The 23,939-nt window shown below is 44.8% G+C and overlaps 1 protein-coding gene across 8 annotated transcripts in view; it reads left to right on the top strand.

Moving 5' to 3' along the window:
- Positions 1 to 23,939, top strand: part of plekha5 (pleckstrin homology domain containing, family A member 5) — a 400,949-nt gene that overhangs the window by 208,582 nt on the left and 168,428 nt on the right. For all 8 annotated transcript variants that reach the window (XM_068058936.1, XM_068058935.1, XM_068058937.1 and 5 more), the window contains exon 4: positions 12,591 to 12,674. In XM_068058936.1, coding sequence (XP_067915037.1) covers positions 12,591 to 12,674 — 84 coding nt within the window. The remainder of the gene's footprint in view (positions 1 to 12,590; positions 12,675 to 23,939) is intronic.

Genomic DNA, 23,939 nt, shown 5'->3' with positions numbered 1-23,939 from the left:
ATTATGGATGGTTCCTAAGGGATCCACATACTTATGTTCTTAATATAGGTTGAGTGTTTATAGCGTTGTAATGAGCTCTTTTATGTTGTTTGATACAACATAAATGAGATGCAAGGAGTCCAGTTGGTTGAAGATCTCAAAACAGCTTTACTACAGCTAAAGTATACAGTACAGAGTTAACTACTTACAGAACCTGCCTCTAGGTGTTATAGGAGCAATGAAGCTGGCTCCGAGTCACATGATGGCATCATGGTACTTGGCTCATTAGCATGCTAAGATCTTAAAGGGACATCATTCTTAAAGGCAATCATACAACAAGTGTAACTTCTCTTGCATGTTGCAATCATCTCCTTTGAATGTGTATGTATATTGATGTGATTGTAGATCTGAGTTATGACTTTTATGACATTCTTACATTAGATCTCTTTAAACTTTAACAGCGTATTTAATTGAAACGCTGTGAACTTGGCAATTAAGGCATACTGCATAGGCTGATCTGAAAGAGAGTCTCCAAGATCCTGAAGTGTTTTAATCTGACACCTGATTGTTTCCACTGGTTAGTGAGAAGGTAATCAGGTCACTGAGTTCCGATTTTGTTGGCTGTATGTCCAGCTCATCCATGACTGGTAGAGGCTGGGCTGCATTGAGGGCAGTTTCAGTGACAACATTCTCCCTGGAGTACAGTTCTAGGTAGTGCTCAACCCAGCGGTCCATTTGTTTGCGTTGGTCAGTGATTATGTCCCCTGATTTAGATTTGAGGGGGAGCGATCTTCTTGATGGTTGGCCCAAAAGCGCTCTCAATGCCATCATACATTCCTCTGATGTTTCCGGTGTCTGAGGCCAGCTGAATATGACTGCATAGGTGTTGCCAGTAGTCATTTGCACAGCGCCTGGCTGTTCTTTGTGCATTGCTTCTGGCTGCTTTAAGTGCGACGGATGTTAACTCGCTGGGGGCTTTCTTGTAGTTCAACAGTGCAATGCGCTTAGCGGCTAAGACAGGTTCCAGCTCTTCAATATGAGATTGAAACCAGTCTGCATTTCTCTTCGCACTTTTGCTGTAGGTGGTCAAAGCTGACTCATAGATGGCGTCTCTGATGTGGGCCCACTTGGTCTCAGCGTCCCCTGGGAAGGACAGCATTACCCCTGAAATAATCAAGAGTGCCAAGCCTGCTATACTCAGCACTACATGAACTGCTATGCCTGTGCTGGGACGAGGGAGCAGTACCTCAGGACATGCGCGATGCCAATATCATCACCCTCTATAAGAACAAAGGTGACCGCGGTGACTGCAACAACTACCGTGGAATCTCCCTGCTCAGCATAGTGGGGAAAGTCTTCGCTCGAGTCGCTCTAAACAGGCTCCAGAAGCTGGCCGAGCGCGTCTACCCTGAGGCACAGTGTGGCTTTCGTGCAGAGAGATCGACCATTGACATGCTGTTCTCCCTTCGTCAGATACAGGAGAAATGCCGCAAACAACAGATGCCCCTCTACATTGCTATCATTGGTCTCACCAAAGCCTTTGACCTCATCAGCAGACGTGGTCTCTTCAGACTACTAGAAAAGATTGGATGCCCACCAAAGCTACTAAGTATCATCACCTCATTCCATGACAATATGAAAGGCACAATTCAACATGGCACCTCATCAGACCCCTTTCCTATCCTGAGTGGCGTGAAACAGGGCTGTGTTCTCGCACCCACACCTTTTGGGATTTTCTTCTCCCTGCTGCTCTCACATGCGTTCAAGTCTTCAGAAGAAGGAGTTTTCCTCCACGCAAGATCAGGGGGCAGGTTGTTCAACCTTGCCCGTCTAAGAGCGAAGTCCAAAGTACGGAAAGTCCTCATCAGGGAACTCCCCTTTGCTGACAATGCTGCATTAACATCTCACACTGAATAGTGCCTGCAGAGTCTCATCGACAGGTTTGCGGCTGCCTGCAATGAATTTGGCCTAACCATCAGCCTTAAGAAAACGAACATCATGGGTAGGACGTCAGAAATGCTCCATCCATCAATATTGGCGACCACGCTCTGGAAGTGGTTCAAGAGTTCACCTACCTAGGCTCAACTATCACCAGTAACCTGTCTCTAGATGCAGAAATCAACAAGCGCATGGGAAAGGCTTCGACTGCTATGTCCAGACTGGCCAAGAGAGTGTGGGAAAATGGCGCACTGACACTGAACACAAAAGTCCGAGTGTATCAAGCCTGTGTCCTCAGTACCTTGCTCTATGGCAGCGAGGCCTGGACAACGTATGTCAGCCAAGAGCGACGTCTCAATTCATTCCATCTTTTCTGCCTCCGGAGAATACTTAGCATCAGGTGGCAGGACCGTATCTCCAACACAGAAGTCTTCGAGGCGGCCAACATCCCCAGCTTATACACACTACTGAGTCAGCGGCGCTTGAGATGGCTTGGCCATGTGAGCCGCATGGAAGATGGCAGAATCCCCAAAGACACATTGTCCAGCAAGCTCGCCACTGGTATCAGACCCACCGGCCGTCCATGTCTCCGCTTTAAAGATGTCTGCAAACGCGACATGAAGTCCTGTGACATTGATCACAAGTTGTGGGAGTCAGTTGCCAGTGTTCGCCAGAGCTGGTGGGCAGCCATAAAGGCGGGGCTAAAGTGTGGCGAGTCGAAGAGACTTAGCAGTTGGCAGGAAAAAAGACAGAAGCGCACGGGGAGAGCCAACTGTGTAACAGCCCCAACAAACAAATTTCTCTGCAGCACCTGTGGAAGAACCTGTCACTCTAGAATTGGCCTTTATAGCCACTCCAGGTGCTGTTCCACACACCACTGACCACCTGCAGGCACTTACCCATTGTCTCTCGAGATAAGGAGGCCAAAGAAGAATCAGGTCACAAATTTAAAACTATTTGCAAAAGGAATTGGAGGGAGGTTGAAAAAATTGCCTTTATCTGGATGTCACTTATATTGTGGAATTCTTTGTCACTTGATAAACTCTTTTAAATGGGATTTTGAATTGTAATGGGGAAAGACTGGGAGAAAAAGACTGGCACAGACTTGATAGGCTGAATTACCTATTTCTGTGCCATTTATTTCTCATCCTTTTGTCCTTGCTTGCCACTGGCTGTTCGGTGCTGTCGGTTCATCAAGTCTGCACTTGTGTTTTTTTCCATGGGCCCAGTTCTATTCTAACTCCGCTCTCCTGTTTGATCCCTCATGACTGGGTAGACTACTTCAGTGAATTATCGGACTGACTTTTAAAATAAATTATGGAGTCTGTTTCAATAAGAATAAGGTTAGATAACTACAATGTTAGTGGAATTGCTTACTAAAGGCCACTTTTTACCTCTGCATTGCTGCCAATGGCATCAGTGGCAGAGCTATAATGTAAATGAGATAGGCAATTGCCAGCAGGAGAGTTGAGAACCACTTCGAGGTGAAATCATTAGCTACTCTTGCTGTCTGCCATTTTGTTTGCTGCAGGAGGGCTCAGGAACCTAAGGGCGTTGAACACTGGAAGGAAAACGTTAATGGGTACTGAAAAGGAGCAGGAAAATGTGACTGGATCACTCCACTGTGAAGTTTGCAGTGGCATAGACACAATAGGCTGCGATGCAGGTTTTAACACTGCAAGTCTGTATGAACCTTTTGTAGAAATGGAGAAATTGCACAGTTTGAAGTGGAAGTCCCATGATTTTTAAACAACCATACTGCTGAGTTACTTTAATATAGACAAGGCAGATTTCACACCCCAGGCATGTAACACAACCACTTCTGCTACAGGCAATCGTGCAAAATGGAAGAAGGTTCAAGTGTAGGAATAGAAGTGTAGTTGATGAAGAAACATGGGTAGAGTATTCTACAGAATTATTGAGCTGAGGTGTCGGAGATGTTGGAAATGAAGAAAAAGGCTCTGATGGCAGATTCTCCACTTAAAACCTGAATGCTTCTGATTAATAGCATGGTTGTCAGAGCAATGGCTCCCACTGATGTAACTAATGTCGTCTAATAATCAGACTTGGCACGGTGAGTACTCGCAACCTAATTTTATTTACTTGTGCACAAGGAGAACAACCACAGTGGGGCCCACAATGGGGCTCACTGCAATGTTCTACCGGTCTCCGCAAAACGGTGGCAATTATAGTATCCTGTAACCAATAGTCTTACAATAATAATTTCAATCCTTAAGTTACATTCAAAGACACCAATGATACTGCAGTTGAGCATTTGCCCTAAACGAATGGGATGCAGCATTATTTCAATCCTTCATTTACATATCTATCTCACCATTGGCCTTGCAGCTGATACTGCAGTTCACAGCGCGTGACAGAAAAGGACATGATGTTTCAGCAACACTCTTCCTACCTCAACACCCACACCTGGTACATTCCTAAGGAACAGTTAATGTATAAACATGATGACTAGGCAAACCCACGCCCCTTTTCAGGATGGCTCACCTCAGCTTCCACACTCCCCCACCACTTTTGTCCTCAAAGGACAATCTCCAGACCTCACTCAAGCTCTATGCTCGCTAGTTGCTTAGCTTCAATCTCAGTGGGATCCTGGTCCCTAAGGAGAGGAAGGAGATGACTTGCTGGATCCCCACCATGGCCCTGAGACTGGCAAACATTTAATGAGTAGCACAATGAAATACAAGATGACGATTATAACGAAGAAAAAAATTAGGCCCTGCACCATAGATGTTCCTATAGAGCCTAACCACCCAGCTGCCCAACCCCACAAGGTAGGGGTGGGAGGTTGCTTGAGCTTTCCTACCTTTTTTCGAATGTGCTCGGCCAGGTTGGTGATCTCCTCAGAGCTATCGGATGTGTAAGTGCAACACTCAGACCCGATCAAGGCACATGTACCCCCTTTTCCGGCCAAAATAAAGTCCAAAGCCATTCGATTCTGGAGAGCTACAGTCCGAACGGCCACCATTTCCGCATTTATTTTAACTAAGGCCTCAGAAGTGTCATTAGCCACCTTCTCCAAGACTGAGGCCATATTAATAGATTCTCTGGCCAACTTAGTCATTCCATACCAGGGAAACAGAATCGCAAAGAATCTCTCTGTCTCTGTGATAGCTCGTCTCATCCTTTGCCAGCGAGACGACACAGACAGGGTGGTCAAATGGCAGATATAGGGTATCACATAACCCAAGTAACAAGACCCTGTCCAGAATTTCGGTAACCAGGGATAGGCCTTGTGGCCGCAAATGAAGTAAGTGCCATTATGTGCTGTTAAATTGTCCCTGCCCTGGGTATCTAGTCCTTCTATAATGCCTGCTATTTTCAGTCCCGAGGTTTCTCCCGCACCTGACAAGTTTGCAGGCTGGGGTTCAAAGTTTACACTTTGTAATCTAATAACAGTAGTTAACTGTCCCTGAAGAGTGACAGTGGTACTGGACCTCCTGATGGTTATATTTTCCCTGCATGTACTCCAACCTACGCGGCTTCCATTTCCTTGGTTACCTATACACCCCTGAGGTGTTAGTGAGGACCAAAAATGGGGGCTCTCGGGTCCGATTGTAATCGGGCTGTTTCCACCCAGCGAAGGCGTTCAAGGAGTAGCCCGCTGATTGCCATTTCCTTTCTTGTCCCCCAGGTAGGTACCCTTTTACTCGTCCAACCCATTCCGCCATTTCCGATGCATTGAAGGGAATGGTTCATAAGGGGATGCCCTCCCTTGAGTGGGTAGGCACATGGGCACAAACCCAACAGCTGGAGAGGTTAGCTCCTTTGGCATCTGTGTAGGACATATAAAGGAAAGAGTTGACATGTAATTCCCTCGATTCCCGGTTAGCCCCCCAGAGCGGGTAGGCAACTCCGCCAAAAAGCAAACAAATGACTAGGCTGCACATTTTGGTGTCCAAGGCAATTTCAGCAAATAGCAGGTTAGCATTTCAGGGGTAAGTCGTAGTTCAGTCACAGGTGGCCCGCTTAACATGAGAGGTGTGGATCCACAAAGGTCGCCCTTCGACTTTCACGGCCGTGTGAGTGGTCAGCAGCACCTGGTAAGGGCCTTCCCAGCGAGGTTCCAGGCCTCCATGGTGCAAACCATGCCTGCTGCACCATCCTGATCATCCCCCCCCCCTATGCCCGCATGGGTAAACCCATGTAACATGCGGGCAAGCCAGGGCAGGAGTGAAACGGGCCACAGCACGCCCATCCGGGGAACACCAGAGGCCGTCAGAACATCGGACACATTGGGCGCGTAGCCATGCATCCTGTTCCGAGCGAGGAGCTTGAGGTTGCAAGAAAATAACATCAGACAAATCAGTAAACAGGGTAGGGGTGACAGCCTGATAGCAAAGGGGAACCACGTGCCCGGATGGATCGGCCGCTGCTCTAGGGTTGTAATCTCAGGATTGCCCCCTGTGCCATGTGCCAGTGAGGCTAGAAATAGGAAGATAGTGCAGCTAAACATGTGGCTGAAGAGCTGGTGTAGAAGGGAGGGTTTCAGATATCTAGACCATTGGGATCTCTTCAGGGACAGATGGGACCTGTACAGGAAGGACGGGTTGCATCTAAACTGGAGGGGCACAAATATCCTGGCTGCGAGGTTTGCTAGCGTCACTTGGGAGGGTTTGAACTAGTGTGGCAGGGGGGTGGGAACCAGAGCAGTAGGACAGCAAGTGAAATAAATGAGGGGGAACTAGTAAATAAGGCCAGTAAGACTAAGAGGAAGAGCAGGCAGGGAGATGTTGCGGAGCACAGCGGGACTGGTGGTCTGAAGTGCATTTGTTTCAATGCGAGAAGTATAACAGGTAAGGCAGATGAACTTAGAGCTTGGAATAGTACTTGGAACTATGATGTTGCTATTACAGAGACTTGGTTGAGGGAAGGATAGGATTGGCAGCTAAATGTTCCAGGATTTAGAAGCTTCAGGCGGGATAGAGGGGGATGTAAAAGGGGTGGGGGAGTTGTATTACTGGTTAAGGAGAATATCACAGCTGTATTGCGGGAGGACACTTCGGAGGGGTCGTGCAGCGAGGCAATATGGGTGGAGCTCAGGAATAGGAAAGGTGCAGTCACGATGTTGGGGGTTTACTACAGGCCTCCCAACAGCCAGCGGGAGGTAGAGGAACAGATATGTAGACAGATTTTGGAAAGATGTAAAGGTAACAGGGTTGTAGTGGTGCGTGATTTTAACTTCCCCTATATTGACTGGGACTCACTTAGTGCTAGGGGCTTCGATGGGGCAGAATTTGTAAGGAACATCCAGGAGGGCTTCTTGAAACAATACGTAGATAGTCCAACTAGGGATGGGGCCGTACTGGACCTGGTATTGGGGAATGAGCCCGGCCAGGTGGTCGAAGTTTCAGTAGGGGAGCATTTCGGGAACAGTGACCATAATTCCATAAGTTTTAAGGTACTTGTGGATAAGGATAAGAGTAGTCCTCTGGTGAAGGTGCTAAATTGGGGGAAGGTTAATTATAACCATATTAGGCAGGATTTAGATTGGGGGCAGCTATTTGAGGGTAAATCAACATCTGACATGTGGGAGTCTTTCAAATGTCAGTTGATTAGGATCCAGGACCAGCATGTTCCTGTGAGGAAGAAGGATAAGTTTGGCAAGTTTTGGGAACCTTGGATAACGCGGGATATTGTGAACCTCGTCAAAAAGAAAAAGGAAGCATTTGTAAGGGCTGGAAGGCTAGGAACAGATGAATCCCTTGAGGAATATAAAAACAGTAGGAAGGAACTTAAGCAAGGAGTCAGGAGGGCTAAAAGGGGTTATGAGAAGTCATTGGCAAACAGGATTAAGGAAAATCCCAAGGCTTTTTATATGTATATACAGAGCAAGAGGGTAACCAGGGAAAGGGTTGGCCCACTCAAGGACAGAGAAAGGAATCTGTGTGGAGCCAGAGGAAATGGGCGAGGTACTAAATGAGTACTTTGCATCAATATTCACCAAAGAGAAGGACTTGGTGGATGATGAGCCCAGGGAAGGGAGTGTAGATAGTCTCAGTCATCACATTATCAAAAAGGAGGAGGTGTTGGGTGTCTTGCAAAGCATTAAGGTAGATAAGTCCCCAGGGCCTGATGGGATCTATCCCAGAATACTGAGGGAGGCAAGGGAAGAAATTGCTGGGGCCTTGACAGAAATCTTTGCATCCTCATTGGCTACAGGTGAGGTCCCTGAGGACTGGAGAATAGCCAATGTTGTTCCTTTGTTTAAGAAGGGTAGCAAGGATAATCCAGGAAATTATAGGCCGGTGAGCCTTACATCAGTGGTAGGGAAATTATCAGAGAGGATTATTTGGGACAGGATTTACTCCCATTTGGAAACAAATGGACTTATTAGCAAGAGGCAGCATGGTTTTGTGACGGGGAGGTCGTGTCTCACTAATTTGAGTTTTTTGAGGAAGTGACGAAGATGATTGATGAAGGAAGGGCAGTAAATGTTATCTATATGGACTTCAGTAAAGCCTTTGACAAAGTCCCTCATGGCAGACTGGTACAAAAGGTGAAGTCACACAGGATCAGAGGTGAGCTGGCAAGATGGATACAGAACTGGCTCTGTCACAGAAGACAGAGGGTAGCAGTGGAAGGGTGCTTTTCTGAATGGAGGGAAGTGACTAGTGGTGTTCCGCAGGGATCAGTGCTGGGACCTTTGCTGTTTGTAGTATATATAAATGATTTGGAGGAAAATGTAGCTGGTCTGATTAGTAAGTTTACGGACGACACAAAGGTTGGTGGAGTTGCGGACAGTGATGAGGATTGTCAGAGAATACAGCAGGATATAGATCGGTTGGAGACTTGGGCGGAGAAATGGCAGATGGAGTTTAATCCGGACAAATGTGAGGTAATGCATTTTTGAAGGTCTAATGCAGGTGGGAAGTATACAGTAAATGGCAGAACCATTAGGAGTATTGACAGGCAGAGAGATCTGGGCGTACAGGCCCACAGGTCACTGAAAGTGGCAACGCAGGTGGATAAGGTAGTCAAGGCGGCATACGGCATGCTTGCCTTCATCGGTCGGGGCATAGAGTAGAAAAATTGGCAAGTCATGCTGCAGCTGTACAGAACTTTAGTTAGGCCACACTTAGAATATTGCGTGCAATTCTGGTCGCCACACTACCAGAAGGACGTGGAGGCTTTGGAGAGGGTACAGAAGAGGTTTACCAGGATGTTGCCTGGTCTGGAGGGCATTAGCTATGAGGAGAGGTTGGATAGACTCGGATTATTTTCACTGGAACGACGGAGGTGGAGGGGCGACATGATAGAGTTTTACAAAGTTATAAGCGGCATGGACGGTGTGGATAGTCAGAAGTTCATTCCCAGGGTGGAAGGTTCAGTTACTAGGGGACATAGGTTTAAGGTGCGAGGGGCAAAGTTTAGAGGGGATGTGCGAGGCAAGTTCTTTACACAGAGGGTGGTGAGTGCCTGGAACTTGTTGCCGGGGGAGGTGGCGGAAGCAGGTACCATAGAGACGTTTAAGAGGCATCTTGACAAATACATGAATAGGATGGGAATAGAGGGATACGGACCCCGGAAGTGCAGAAGGTTTTAGTTTAGGCAGGCATCAAGATCGGCGCAGGCTTGGAGGGCTGAATGGCCTGTTCCTGTGCTGTACTGTTCTTTGCTGCCCGTGCGGCATGGTCCGCCCGATCGTTACCTTGAGAAATTAAATAATCACCATTGGTGTGTGCCGTGCACTTGATAACGGCAAGAGAGGACGGTAGTTGGAGAGCTGAAAGAAGGTTAGCAATCAATTGTCCATGTCGAACCGGGGTACCGGACGCGATAAGGAAGCCACGGAGTTTCCCCAACTGTCCGAAGTCGTGGGCGACTCCAAATGCGTAGCGAGAGTCAGTGTAGATATTGACTGATTGTCCTGAAGCGAGGACGCACGCACAGGTGAGGGCAAACAGTTCGGCAGCTGGTGCAGAGCAAGTAGGCGGCAGTCTGGCGGATTCAACAACAGAGTGGAGATCACAGACAGCGTATCCGGTCTGGGGTTGTCCATTCAGAGCTCGGGTGGAGGAACCATCAACCAAGAGGACGAATTCGGGATTAGGTAATGGGTGGTCCTGCAGATCTGGTCGAGGGAGGTTGGAGAACTGGACGATAGTTGCACAATCGTGAGGGTCACCATCGTCTTCCGTGGGCAGGAGGGTCGCAGGGTTGAGGGTAGTGCAGAAGACAATAGTCAAGGAAGGGTTCCCCCAAGAGCGCGGTCTCATATCTGGTAACCCTAGCGGCCGGCAAATATTGAGTAGCAGAGCGATTCAAAAGGGCTGCGACTGCATGGGGAACATGGAGTACAACCGGATGACCAAGCGTCAGGCTCTGTGTAGATGTAACAGCTAAATAGGCCGCCGCAATGGAGCGGAGACCAGAGGGGTGTCCGCGTGCAATGTGGTCTGGGCGGGTTCTATAATAGGTGACCGGCTGCTGAATTCCCACGTGGAACTGGGTGAGGACAGCTTGGGAGAACCCGTTCCGCTCATGAACGTAGAGGTTAAAAGGTTTACGATAGTCTGGCAGCCCTAGTGCAGGAGCCGAGGATAAAGCAGTCTTTAAGAAGGCGAAGGCAGCCTCCGACTCGGAGTTCCAGAGGAGATCATCAGGGGCCGAGGGCAGGGCAAGGTCTTGAAGGGGACGGCTTATATCAGCATAGTTGGGAATCCACTGCCGGCAATAGCCAGTCATGCCCAGGAAGTGGGTGAGTTCCTTCTGAGTTGGTGGTTTTGGGAGCGAGACAATGCCGTTCACGCGCTTCTGGGGGAGGAGACGGGTCGATCCGTAGAATACATGTCCTAAATATTCAACTCTAGAACTGCAGAGTTGTAATTTCTCCTTAGAAGCCTTGTGACCTTTGCTCGCAAGGGCTTGCAGAAGGGTGCAAGAGTCCTGCGAGCAGGCCTCCGAGGATGGGGAACAGAGGAGGAGGTCGTCATCGTACTGGAGGAGTGTGGAGCCTCCGGGACAGGAGACGTCGGCCAAATCGGACTAAAGGGCGCGTGAAAAAATGGGCTCTGTGTTGCCCTGAGGCAGCCGAGTCCAAGTATACTGCTTGCCTTTGTAGGTAAAGGCGAAAAGGAACTGGGAATCTGGGTGGACGGGGATAGAGAAAAAGGCACCGCACACCCCTGGTCAGGATGGCTCACCTCAGCTTCCTCACTAATACTTTGATTCATTCCTGTGAAGCATCAATTAATTGGGCCTACACCATGAAATGGAAAAGTATATACAACATGTGGTTGAAATGAGATTATAGATCAAGCAGTAAATACTCTTTAAATATTGGCACTATGCCCTAACAACCAGTAGGAAGGTATCCTTTGGTGATTTGTTTTACATCTACTAGCTGGCAATTTCACCCAGATCTTGGGACCGCAACATAGATTTTCGTAAGCTGATATGTCTACCATCGAAGCCTCTTCAAACATGGCATTTCAACTTTCTCAGTTAAACAGTGTTGACAGCATTGGTTTTGGTTTGTGAAGTTATCTATAGGCTTTTATTGTAGATTAGACTTATTTTTGATGTGGACAGTAACTTTTAGGAACCACTTGAAATATTTCCCAAAAATGGTTTCAATTCTATTTAACTGAAAAGAATATTCCAAATCTTTATCTGTACTGCTATGTAAAACAGAAATAAGCCATAGATTCCTCTGTGTCTGCTTGCTCTGTTTTATGTTCACTATTTTATTTTTGTAGCCAAGAGACCTTTAGAAAATCAGTAATTATAGTAAAATGGTTGCTATTATGTAATCTTCACTGTTGCCATCTACCTGGGGAAATAAACAGCCATTCCATTTGTTCTGTGGCCTTTTTCTGGGTGGTACTTTGGTTTGAATTGGGGATGTTTGTAAAGCAGCTACATGGAGTACACCTCACGCATTACTGTGGCAAACACACAGGATCTGTTTTAGGCCGACCCCTCCTGGCAGGAGGTTTAGTACTTCTGAGCAGACGTCTGCTCTGAATTTTTGTACTACTTTAGTATAGCCCTTTGCTTGCAGTGCAAGAGATTATCTTTGCTTTTTGAATCAAAACTAAAAAATGATGGAATCACTCAACAGATCAATCATTATCTGTGGAGAGAATAGAGGAGTTGATGCTTCGGGTATAGACGCTTCTTCAGAACTGTTCTAACGAAGGATCTACATTTGAAACATTAGCTCATCTGTTCTCATACATAGTGAGAGAGTGTTTTCAGCATTTTCTGTTTTTGTTTTGGATTTCCAGCAGCTGCAGATTTTTTGCATTTTGTTCTTTGAATAATAACCATCCTTCACACAGCACAATCCATCGTCTGCTGGCTTAATTTGTTTGGGGATTTTATCATGAAGCCAGTTTAGATCAGTGTCGGGTCTAAAAAAGAAAGTGGCAGTCTGTGGCAATGTGTTCCTCTGCCTTGAGTAGCACAAATTTATTTTAGGTTGTACTTAGTGTGTGAATTTTCCATAACTAATTAAGCTTGGGTGAATTTAAAAAGTGTTTGATGTATGCTTACCATTTAAAGATTTAAGAGGGCTCTACAAGGTAGGTAATTAACCACTGTACCTTTTGCAAGTGTGTCCATTAGTACATGATCCAGAACGAAATGACATAGAAAGTAATTAAGGTATTGGCATACCAAACTGACACTTTTTTTTTCTTTTTCTGCAGTCATAATGAGTGGAAGGTAACTTGCAAACATCCAGTGACCGGACATACATCACAAGAAAACTGTATATTTGTCATGAACGACGAGTAAGTCTTAAAATGTTCTCATTGTGTGCTTTGTCAAAAGGTGTCTACAAGCAGTAGAAATCTGTAAAACAATATTTTAAATGTTTAATTTGCTGACTTGAAGATATTCAAGATGTTTGCCTAATTAATTTCACTGCAGATGTTTTTAATATTTGAGTTCTGTGGTTTAGTTCCTAAAATGAGTTTTTAAGTGAATACTTTTTTTCTGGAAATGCAACACAGAAATACTGTCTGCAGAACATTCATACCATTTAATTATATGGCCATAATTGCATCCAAATGTTCACTGGCATAGCATTTGCCAAATGCTCTGACCTTAATTCATTTGCTGTTTTTGCTAAAACTTCTTGAAGTTGCAACACATCCATGTACAGTACCTAAGAACTTAATAAACAACGCACTACCAACAACAAGTTTGCATTAGATGGTGAGATAGTGTAAAGCTCACCCAACCTCTTACCGCTGGAGGGTTTGTATTTTCCTGGGATACAGGATCTACCATCAAGAGCTTGTGCTTCCTCTGGCTCCAAAACGCACCAAGCTGGCTTCCAACATGTGTGCCAATAATGTCTTAACAGCAGATTGCCTAAGGCCCAAAGTAGTGATTTCAAGCTCCCAGTTACTACCTATGCATAATGCAGATCTGTGTTTTCCAAACACTCCAATGAAGCCACATTAAAAGTGATAGCACAGATGAAGGTTAGTCAATAGAAATGGCCCTTGGATGTTGCAGGTATCCATTTTAAACACTGCTTCAAGTAGCAACAAGGGACAGCAAAAAAAAAATCTACGCTCTGATCTGTTCGTGTATGAACTAATGAAGTACAGAAATTAAACACTTTTATACGTACATACGTGGTACTGAAATGGTAAGCTCCTGACATTGTTGAATGGGTGTTTTTCACCAAAAGAAAGCCATTAAAATGCCATAAATTCATTTTAAGTGAGCTGCAGGTTGTTTGGATGCTGGTCTTATTTCTCCACTGAGGCCTTGTGGAACTGATGGTAACGCATGTATTATAAATCTCCTTCCTGTTTTTTGAAAAACTATTTTGGTAACCAGGATTGTCATTATCTGGGGTTGGGAAGTGTGGAAGAGGGGTCACCCAGGGACATTATTACCATAAGAAATTCAATCTATTACAAAGCAACTTCACTGAATATAAAGGTTTATTTTGAACTGTATGCCAGGCTTATATTTTCTCGTCGGCAATCTTGATTGTTGCAAATGGATGCCATATAAATGTGTTTGCTGTTTGCTTTAAATTAATGTGGTTATGTATTGAAAAGTCCCAAGAAGAGCTCCCCAGAAGGTCTAGTAGTTAAAGGCACCATCTAGTTGAGCACTAAACCATACAAATTATTTGCATCAGTTTGATTCTGAATCGGTGTTGAGTTAATATATCATAACCATGATAGGCGTTTGATTGCTACAAATGTCCTCAGTGATCTTACGCTAAATATCGTTTATGGTAACTCTCATTGTAAGCTGACGATGTTCTAACCCAGGGTTGTCCAACCTTTTCGGGCAGAGGGCTGCATTACGATTTTTGCTTGGCCCACGGGGCCGGTGAGCAAATTTCAAAAGATAAAGGCATTTAAAAAATATCTAATAATAACAGCAAATGTCCAACAAAGGAACTTGAATTGAAAAGACTAATTAACTTAATTTAATGTCATGATGTCGAACACTGATTTAGTCAGATGCCTTGCATTCTTTTTGCTTGCACAAGTCGTCAGTTCCTGCCCGCATGCTTGATGTAGCGATGCACAGTACTCCGGTTAGATGTCCATCTGTCAAAAGTGACCTTGAACTTGTTTTGATGCTTTTCATTCTTGAATATGTTTCCGTTGTGCTTGATAAGAAAACAAAAAAATCATTGGTCCAAGAGCGTTTGAATCTTCTACATTCAGCATCAATCTTTCTTTTCCTGATGCAACCATGGACTGCCATCTATGAGAGGGAAGCTTCTTAACTTCCAAATGGTTACAAAACCACCAACAAGTCTTATGCTTTCCCTGGTTGACGCTTCCCAGCACACAACTAAACCCTTGGCCAATCTCTGACTCTAATCTGGGTACAAGAAATAGGGCATACTGAGTTTCCAAAAAATTACTAGATTTTCTTCAACATTTCCTCCCTTCACCTACCAGCAACAGAAACTCACCTCCTCCCCCCCCCCCCCCCCCCACAGTCCCTGTGAGCTCAACTCCCCCCACCCCCAGACTCCTCACCTCTCCACCGCCGCAGACTCCAAGATCCCGCCGCTGACTCCCGACTTCCCGCCCACTCTGACCTCCTGCCGCCGCGTCAACAAGTTCATCTACCTCCCCCAACGCTTTTTATTGGCCAGCGCCCATGATTGACGGGCCTGAACTAACTGCATGCCTTGATTGGCGGGCTGGATCCAAATCTTTGGCGAGCGGGAAAGTGGCCCACAGGCCATATGTTGGACAACACTGTTCTAACTCAACTTGTTTGCATTTTGAGAGAAAATCATTTTTTCCCACTGGTATTGGGGATTCAATATCAATCAGTCTGATCGTCTCCAGTCCTCTATCACAGCCAATCTGATCAGATGGCGAGTAGGACTGAAGTGTGTTACGATCAGGTGAGGAGGGGTCAAATGGCTCCCTCCTTGTGTCTCTCCTTGTTTGACCGCAACAGGGTTTTTTTCCTCTCTTTAAAGTGAATGTGCTTGCCAATTCAGTGCCTGATCGTAAAAGAACCAATCCGACAGGTTTTCTTGAGTTTAACAAAGAAAGAGGTTAGCTTTATTGTACTTAAACAGATCTATGTAAAATAAACTCTGCTCCAACTTTCTCACGTGCACAGACACTCAGTTCTCTCGCACACGCACGCTCACACACGCACAAACAAACAAGTAGGTTACAGAGTGGGGAAGGAGAGATTGGTCATATTAGAGTCTGGAGTAATAAAAAGGGGTCTACAGTCTGTGGAGTTTGGTGACACAATTGGCTTCCAGCTGAATTTGGTGGTCCTGCGGCTTCGGGCTTGTAGATGTGGCCAGCAAGTTCGATGATCCTCCTGGAAACAGCGATGTGGATGAGTTCCTTCACAGGGTCTCTGTCTGCTGCAGCAATAGGCTTAGGTGGTTACGGCCAGCAGGCAGGATTTGAAACTTGCCACGTGGACTGGGGAGGGGAGAGGGGTGGAGAGGAAGTGAGAGAGTGGGAGGGACCCCACTTGTGTCTCTTCTGATCAGTGTTCAGTTGCTTGTCTGCTGCAGGGAGAGAAAACCCAGCTTAAAACATGCAGATGGTGGGCCTTTCACATGATGGCTCAGTGTGTGTTTCCTCTTACAACTTAATTAGCTCATGTCCAGGAATTCCCTGCTCTCAATCAGGGACCCATTGTTCAAGTGATTACCTATGACTGGTTCATCTCCACCAGCTTAATGACCCAAGTATTTGCCTTTAAATGTCTTGTTAATGGGGTATGGCCAGGTGATTCACTCCAGACTTCGTAAGGCATTGTTCTGGAGGGGACTGGCTGGACAATTTGACTCCCTCGCGATGCATTGGAATTTAGGGGGTTTTGATGCAAATTTCGGTGGCCATTTTAGCTGTTAGCAGACACCTTTTAAAAAATTTTAATTCAGGTTTCTGGCTAATGGATTAAAAAAATCATTTGGCATAGCACGCGTTCGTGACAAGCATATTACACCAGTCATTCAGAGAATGTTGGTTGTGTGTAAATTTGACATAAAATGTTTTTAATAAATGAGCTGATGGTCTCTATAAAGTCATAATTTCACATTTTATTTAGTGTTTGTTCTCAAAGAAGTTATAACTAGCAAGCTACTAAAATGTAATCCGCAAAAAGTAATTTACCTCAAAGAAACTTTCTGGAACATGCTCAGCTGTTGTCTTCATAAAAGGTCCTTTCTTCATGACTGGTTGCAGCTGCTTCTTTGAAATGTTGATGCCTCAAGATTCTCCTCCCTCCCTGCCTAGATAATGAATCTCATGCCTTCAGTAATTGTATCCCCCTTCAGTAATTGTATCCCCCTTCAGTAAATTTGAACTCCACCACTACTACTTTTTTATACTTCAGGGTTTTCCCTTGTAATAATAGCCTGAATGTAGCTAAATTATAAGATGGGCTCTTTACAACTGAAATTTCAGTTTAACTTTTTGTTTCCACATATTATGCCTATGTCTGTTATTTCTGAGCTGTCAGCTTTTTTGTTGGGAGGGGAGGAGCTATTAATCTTTTTGGCTCTGCTCTGACAGCTTCCAGTTAAATAAACTCTCAACACTGTCTTGCTACATGCATGAAGAATGACTATGGACAAGGTACTGTAAATCTACTAAGGGATAAATCTGTTGCCACTTAAAACTTTTAAGCATTATTTTGCAAAGTTCTCCTTTTGAAAGTTATTCATTATTCAAAAACTGGCTGATAAAAGAATGATTTTTTTTTTTCCAATTGTCTTTGTTTGGATCAGTTCTGGGCCTTGTTCTCAGCCAGTGGTGGTTGACAGTTCCTGGTTTTAAAAATGTGCGTAGATTGCCAGTAACATACACCCACACCACTAATTAAAACATCTCTTTCAAATCTAGTATAAACAAAAAGTGCTGGAAATACTCAGCAGGTCTGGCAGCATCTGTAGAGAGAGAAACCGTTAACGTTTCAACTAAAAGCAATGGAACTCTATGACCTTAATCATTGAGATCAAAGTTTGTATCCAGCCCAGACCAATGGGATAAACATCTTTTTTGTTGCAAGGGTTCTATGCGAATTGAGTTACAAATTGTAGTTTCAATGGATATGGATCTAAAGCATAACATATCTCCAGATGAACCATCTCACTTGTAAGGTCCCCAGGGCTGCTCTCAGAGTTTGTCCTGATGCATGCTGCAGGAGCAGAGTTGAAGTAGTTTAAGTCTGCAACTAATAGCTCAGATTTTTCTGTCAAAATAACAGTCAGGCTAATGGCACTCATCGTTATTTATGGGCAATTGGTGCAGCAGCTTCAGGTGTGATTAAATGCCAATATCCAAATTGCATTGCTCCACCGTTAGTTTTGCGAAAACCGCAATTTGCAGCATGCCTCAATATTGACATGCATTGACTGTCATGAAGTTGCTATATTTGCAAGGTAGACACAAACTGAACCTGCCTCAACCATTTAGGGTGAGTAGGTAGAAGCGCAGGTATCTTTTTAACAATGTTATAAATGTTAAGGACTGCTAGTCAACCTTTCTGGCACCGAGAATTAACTAGTAAAAGTGTGGAGCCTCATTCCTTCAGCTTTAATGTTGGAGAGTTTAAATATGTCCATTTAAAATTTAAATAAACAATTCTTATTTTCCTTTCTGCCTCTTTTTTTCCCTCTCAATCCAATTTTTCTTTCCCTCTCATTAATACTCTTTTATATATCTGATATGAGATTGAATTCACCCTCCTCCTCAGTCCGTCTGCTGTTCATTTCCCAATCCTTAAATCTCATTACTTGGCCCCGTTCACTCTGGTCTTGGGTGTTCAGTTTCTCTTGCTGTGTCATTAGTATCTCGCATTATTTTGAGCTGAAGGATGCAAGTCCAAATAACAGACACTGTTAGCATCAATGTATGAAATGCACAGCATCTAACATCATTCATTTTAAGCGCAAGAATTCACTTTTTTTTAAACTGGTTGTGCTGGTTCTTTGCAGGAGTGCTGTATGGCTGCAATTATTACATTGTAATTATGAGCTAGTGCCTACAGCAACCACTAACTATTTAACTTTGAGTACTGAGAGATGGAGCAGTAGAATGTGCCAGAATATTGAAATTCAGTGCTAACTGTACACATTGCATGTATACTGCCTGCACTTTTATTTCAATCGACACAGAACAGGATGACAAAAATGATGGGTGAATATCAATGCGTGGTGGCTTTGTTTTATTTTGGAAAGCACACCGAGGAATATTTTGCCTATGGCTGCTGTATGCTTGTTAGCCAGTTTGATGATATGCTGGTGGTCGAATGAGGTTCTGCTAAATATCCAATCTTTCTGCAAGGTCAATCGCAATATACAAAAGGTAATATTGCAGTTTGTGTTTTTCAGTTGAATGGCAAATGTGCAAAATATATGTCCAATTGTTTTGAATGATTTGCAGTCTCAGTTGTGAGAAGCAAAAGGTCTTTGCATTGTTAGAATAATCTGTACAGAACAGTCCATGCTGGCTATAGTAAAAAAAAAAGTTGTATGAATGTTTTATTTATGTAAGCAGTTTGATAATTATAAACATTCATAACTGCCTTAATTCTAAAATACATTGCAGGAAGCGACTTTATTTCATTTTTTTGATACATCGTAAGGATTGTGTGCGTCTTAGCCCTTGATCTTGAAAATTGTAGCCATTTAGTGTTGAAAACTGTAGAATATTGACCCTTTAAGGCTAATTGCATGCATATTTTGAATTATTCATCTACTCCCTATTGTGTGTGCAGGCTGGTTGAGCTGGGGGATGGAAGTGCTTGTTTTTTTATGCTTAGTAATGGCCCTCAATGAATTCTATTTTTCACATTGCTGTTACATTCATACTGATCTGAATTTTTAGAAACACTAAAATGACAAAAGATAATTGCATGATGATGCTGGCATGATGTGCCAATGCATTTGTGTCTGACTAATCAGTTTGGAGGCCAAATGTTGAGAAGGATGCATAAATGGAAACAATAAAATAGCTAGTTTCCTCTGTAAATGTATCTTCAAGACCCATTACCTTAAGGTGGCCATTTTTAAATGCATCTGAACCTATTAGTGGTGTTTATATTATGCAGTGTACAATTTGAGCATGGGATGTATAAATTATGCTGTTATATTTTTCATAAGCATAGTGTTTTCTGTAGCCCCATGCCTTTGGCAGTAAATGTGAAAGGCTCATACGATACCTCCATGTGACGATGGGCTGTGCTTGTGGAGAATGCAATCTTTATCACCATCTCTTATTATTTAACCTATTTATGAAGATCAGATTAAAAGAGTAGCATTTTCTATATTGTAGAGTGCATACCAATAAGATAATGTAGAAGTGCTCTTTTGTCTTCAAAATAAGTTGCATCAAAGCTTCAATTGTTCCACAGAAGTCATGAAGAAAAATAATGTTGAATATATTTTGTGGCGGTTCTGAGGGTTCCCTCAACCCAGAACAGGCATGTACCTGAAACCTCCAAAATGTGGAAGCCAAAACTGTCAGGGATATCTAGAATCTCAGTTTTTAGGAAATATTGAAAAAGGGGAGATATATTTAACTCTGTCTAGACAACCATGTTTGTAAGATCCCTGGTGGGAGTGAGTGCAGGGAAACTGGGATTTGAGCAGAAGATTATTGTAATGGAATGCTATTTAAATTTGTATGATATAATGCATTATGGTAAAGAGTTGTTGGAGGTTATACTGTTTAATCAGTCAATGGTGATTGTATGCTTCTAAACTGTACATATCTGGTAGTTAATCACATTTTTTCTTCAACCTCTGAAAACACACCAGGCCTTCAAGCACTGTGTTTGGAAATACTGTACTGGACTAAGCAGGAACAGGACTAAATGTTGCCCTTTGCAAATATTACTCTTGTAAGTCAAAAATTAACCAGCTTTTAAAATTACATACATTCAGTGTGGTTATTTCTGTTTGTCCTTACTTCACCCAATGATTGTGCTTGCTTGTGGGTAATGGTCTTGAACAATTGAAACAAGAAAGGTGAGAAGAGATTTTCATTTCTTAATGTCTAGACCTCATTTTGCAACAACTTCAACATGGTGAAAAAAGAATGAAGGCAGGGGAATGGAACTGAAGGAATTGCTCTTTCGGAGAGCTATTGCAGAAACCGATGGGCTGAATAGCCTCCTTCTGCGCTGTAACAATTCTGAGATTCTGAATATTTGACACCAAGTCACATAAGTCGATATAAGGGGCAAATGACCGAAATGTTGACCGAAGAGGTAGGTTTTAAGGAGCATGTTATGGAAAAAGAATAGAGCGGTGGAGAGGTTTAAGGAGGGAATTCTCGAGCTGAGGGCCATAGCAGCTGAACGTACAGCTGCCAGTGGTGAAACCATTAAAATCGGGGATGCTCAAGAGGCCAGAATTAGAGGGCCTCAGAGGGTTGTGGGGCTGGAGGGGATTAGAGATCGGGAGGGGCGAGGCCATGGAGGGATTTCAAAACAATGATGAGAACTTTAAAATCGAAACGCTGCTTAAGTGGGAGCCAATTTAAATCAGCAAGAAGAGTTCTTTTGGGTGAATGAGACTTGGTGTAGTCAGGATATGTGTAGCAGTTTTAGATGTCAAATTTAAAGAGGATGAAACATGGATGGCCAGCCTGGGATGCAGGTCTAGAAATAACAAAGGCATGGATGAGAATTTCAGCAGTAAATAAGCTGTGGCAAGGGCGGAGTCAGGCAATGTTACAGAGGTGGAAAGAGGCAGTCTTAGTGATGGCGAGGATATGTGGTCAGAAGCTCATCTTTGGCCATATATGACACCAAGATTATGAACTGTCTGGTTCAGCCTTGGACTGTTGCCAGGGAGAGGGATGGAGTCGGTGACTAGGGAACAGAGTTTGGAGTAAGTACTGAAGACAATGGGCAGTATCTTCTGGTCTTAGAATATTTGCAGACATCGGGACCATTTCCCGGTCCTGACCTCACAGGTAAGAGGTGCGCAGACGTGGGGAATCTTCTGGGAGGCAGCCACTCTGTCCGATTGCAAACAGCAGGCGGGAGGCCCCATCAGCAGTGCTGCAGTACTGGACAGACAGCAGGCCCACTGGGAAAGGCGGGCGCTGCCGAGACAGTGAGGGCACCTCAGGATGGAGACGTTCTCTGAAGTCTGCTGAAGATTTTAGCATAAGGAAGGCCCACAGCTCTTAGGGCCATCATTGTGGAGGGGAAACCCCTCCATGGGACTGGTCGTGGACCAGACTGCTGTCTTTGGATTCATGCGGCTAATAATGGGGGCAGAGAGATGCGGGCTCACTGGCCCTGTGACCTCCTGCCGAGAGGCCTCCCAGTTGCCGTTGGTCTCCTGACTCTCAGAGGGGCTTGTCCGATGCCAGGCAAATCCTATTGGTGTCTGTATCTTAGCTCCGAGTCCTTAATTGACCCTAATTGGCTACCTGTTGTCCTGGACAGTAGCCATTGCCACTTAGAGCCCACCTCCGGCAAGAATGCTTGGAGGTGGGAATGCGTTGGGGAGCCAACCTGAAGTGCAACTTTCGATCTTTACTGCCAGCCCTGTCTTCAGATTCGCCTCCCTGGAGCTGGGAAGATTCACCCAATGACTTTAGTCTTCCCGATAATTAGTTGGAGGAAATTTCAGCTCAACCACTACTGGAAGTAGGACAAGCAGTGTGTCAAGGGCTCAAGAGAGGTGGTGGTGAGGTAGAGCTGGGTGGCGTCAGCGTACATGTAGAAACTGATGCCTTATTTTTCGGATGATGCCATTGAGGTGTGTGGAGATGATAAATACAAGGGGGCCAAGGATAGATCCAAAGGGAACGGGAAGAGAAACTATTGCAGTTGGTTCTGTGCTTTGTCTGGATAGATAAGAATGGAACCAGACAATTGCTATCCTCCACAGCTGGACGAGGATGGAGCGGTGCTGGAGGAGGATGGCGTGTCAAAGAGCATAAGAAGTAGAAGCAGGAGTAGACCATATGGCTCGTCAAGTTTGCTCCACCATTCAATATAATTGTGGCTGCTTTTCAGCTTAAACTCCACTTGCCTGCCCATTCTCCATATCTCTTGATTCCCTGAGAGACCAAAAATCTGTCTATCTCAGCCTTAAGATATTCAGCGATGGAGCATCCACAGCCCTCTGGAGTAGAGAATTCCAAAGTTTCACAACCCCTTGAATGAAGAAGTTTCTCCTCATCTCCATCTGAAGTGATTATCCCCTTACCCTGAGCCTGTGCTCCCATGTTCTAGATTCCCCAGCCAGGGGAAACAACCTCTCAGTGTCTACCCCATGAAGCCCCTTCAGAATCTTGTACGTTTCAGTGAGATCACCCCTCATTCTTCTTAACTCTGGAGAATGTAGACTAAATTTATTCAACCTCTCATCATACAACAACCCTGTCATCCCAGGAACCAATCTAGTGAACCTTCGCTATACTGCTTCCAAGGCATATTTAACCTTCATTAAGTATGGAGACCAAAACTGCGCACACTATTCCAGGTATGGTCTCACCAAAGCCCTGTACAATTGTGGCAAGACTTCTTTATTCTTGTGCTGCATTCCCCAAGTCACGGAGTGCATTTTAGCACAGTGTGTGTGAAGCTGGAGTTTGGGAGTTCAGTGAAGGGGGAGAATGAGGTGCTCCTTTCTTTTTCTAACTTTTTCACCCTCCACTATTTGGTTCATATTCTGGGACAGGAGAAGAAGCTGATTGGTGAGTAACTGGTAAGTATTCTACTTATAATTTGTAAAGTTAGGAAATGGCAGGGCAGCTCGGCCGTGTGGAATGTGCATCCTGCGGCATGTGGGTAGTCATGGATGCACCATGTGTCCGAGACAGACACCTGCAGAAATGTGAGCTCCAGGTTTCGGAAATTGAGCGGCAGCTAGAGTCACTGTGGTGCATCCACAAGACCAAGGACTATGTGGGTAGCACGTTTAGGGAGGTGGTCACACTGCAGGGCAGGCAGAGAGGGAATGGGTGACCTCCAGGCAGTCTAAGAGAACCAGGCAGGTAGTGCAGGAGTCCCCTGAGGCAATCACACTCGCTCACCCGTTTTTCATTTTGAATACCGGTGCGGGTGATGGTTCCCCAGAGGAGTGCAGCCAGAGCCAAGTCTGTGGCCCACAGGTGGCTCAGCTGAACAGGAGGGGAGAAGAAGATTGGAAGAGCAATAGTGATAAGGGATTCGTTAGTTAGAGGAACAGACAGGCGTCTCTGCGGCTGTAGACGTGACTCCAGGATGGTATATTGCCTCCCTGTGCCCCGGGGGCAAGGATGTCACAGAGGATTTTATTCTGGAGGAGGGTGAACAGCCAGAGGTCGTGGTCTACATTGCTACCAATGACAGAGGTAGGAAGAGGAATGAGGTCCTGAAAGCAGATTTTAGGGAGCTAGGAAAGAGGTTAAAAAGCAGGACTTCAAAAGCAGGTATCTCAGGATTACTCCCAGTGCTATGCGCTAGTGAGCATAGGAATAGGAGGATTGATCGATTGAACACGTGGCTGGAGAATTCGTGTAGGAGGGAGGGCATCAGATTTAGCAGGCATTGGGACCAGTTCTGGGACAGAT

This window comes from Heterodontus francisci, chromosome 27 (assembly GCF_036365525.1).
Source record: "Heterodontus francisci isolate sHetFra1 chromosome 27, sHetFra1.hap1, whole genome shotgun sequence".
Classification (NCBI taxonomy): domain Eukaryota; kingdom Metazoa; phylum Chordata; class Chondrichthyes; order Heterodontiformes; family Heterodontidae; genus Heterodontus; species Heterodontus francisci.
The sequence above is the reverse complement of the archived record's forward strand: the minus strand, read 5'-3'. Positions and strand labels throughout refer to the sequence as shown.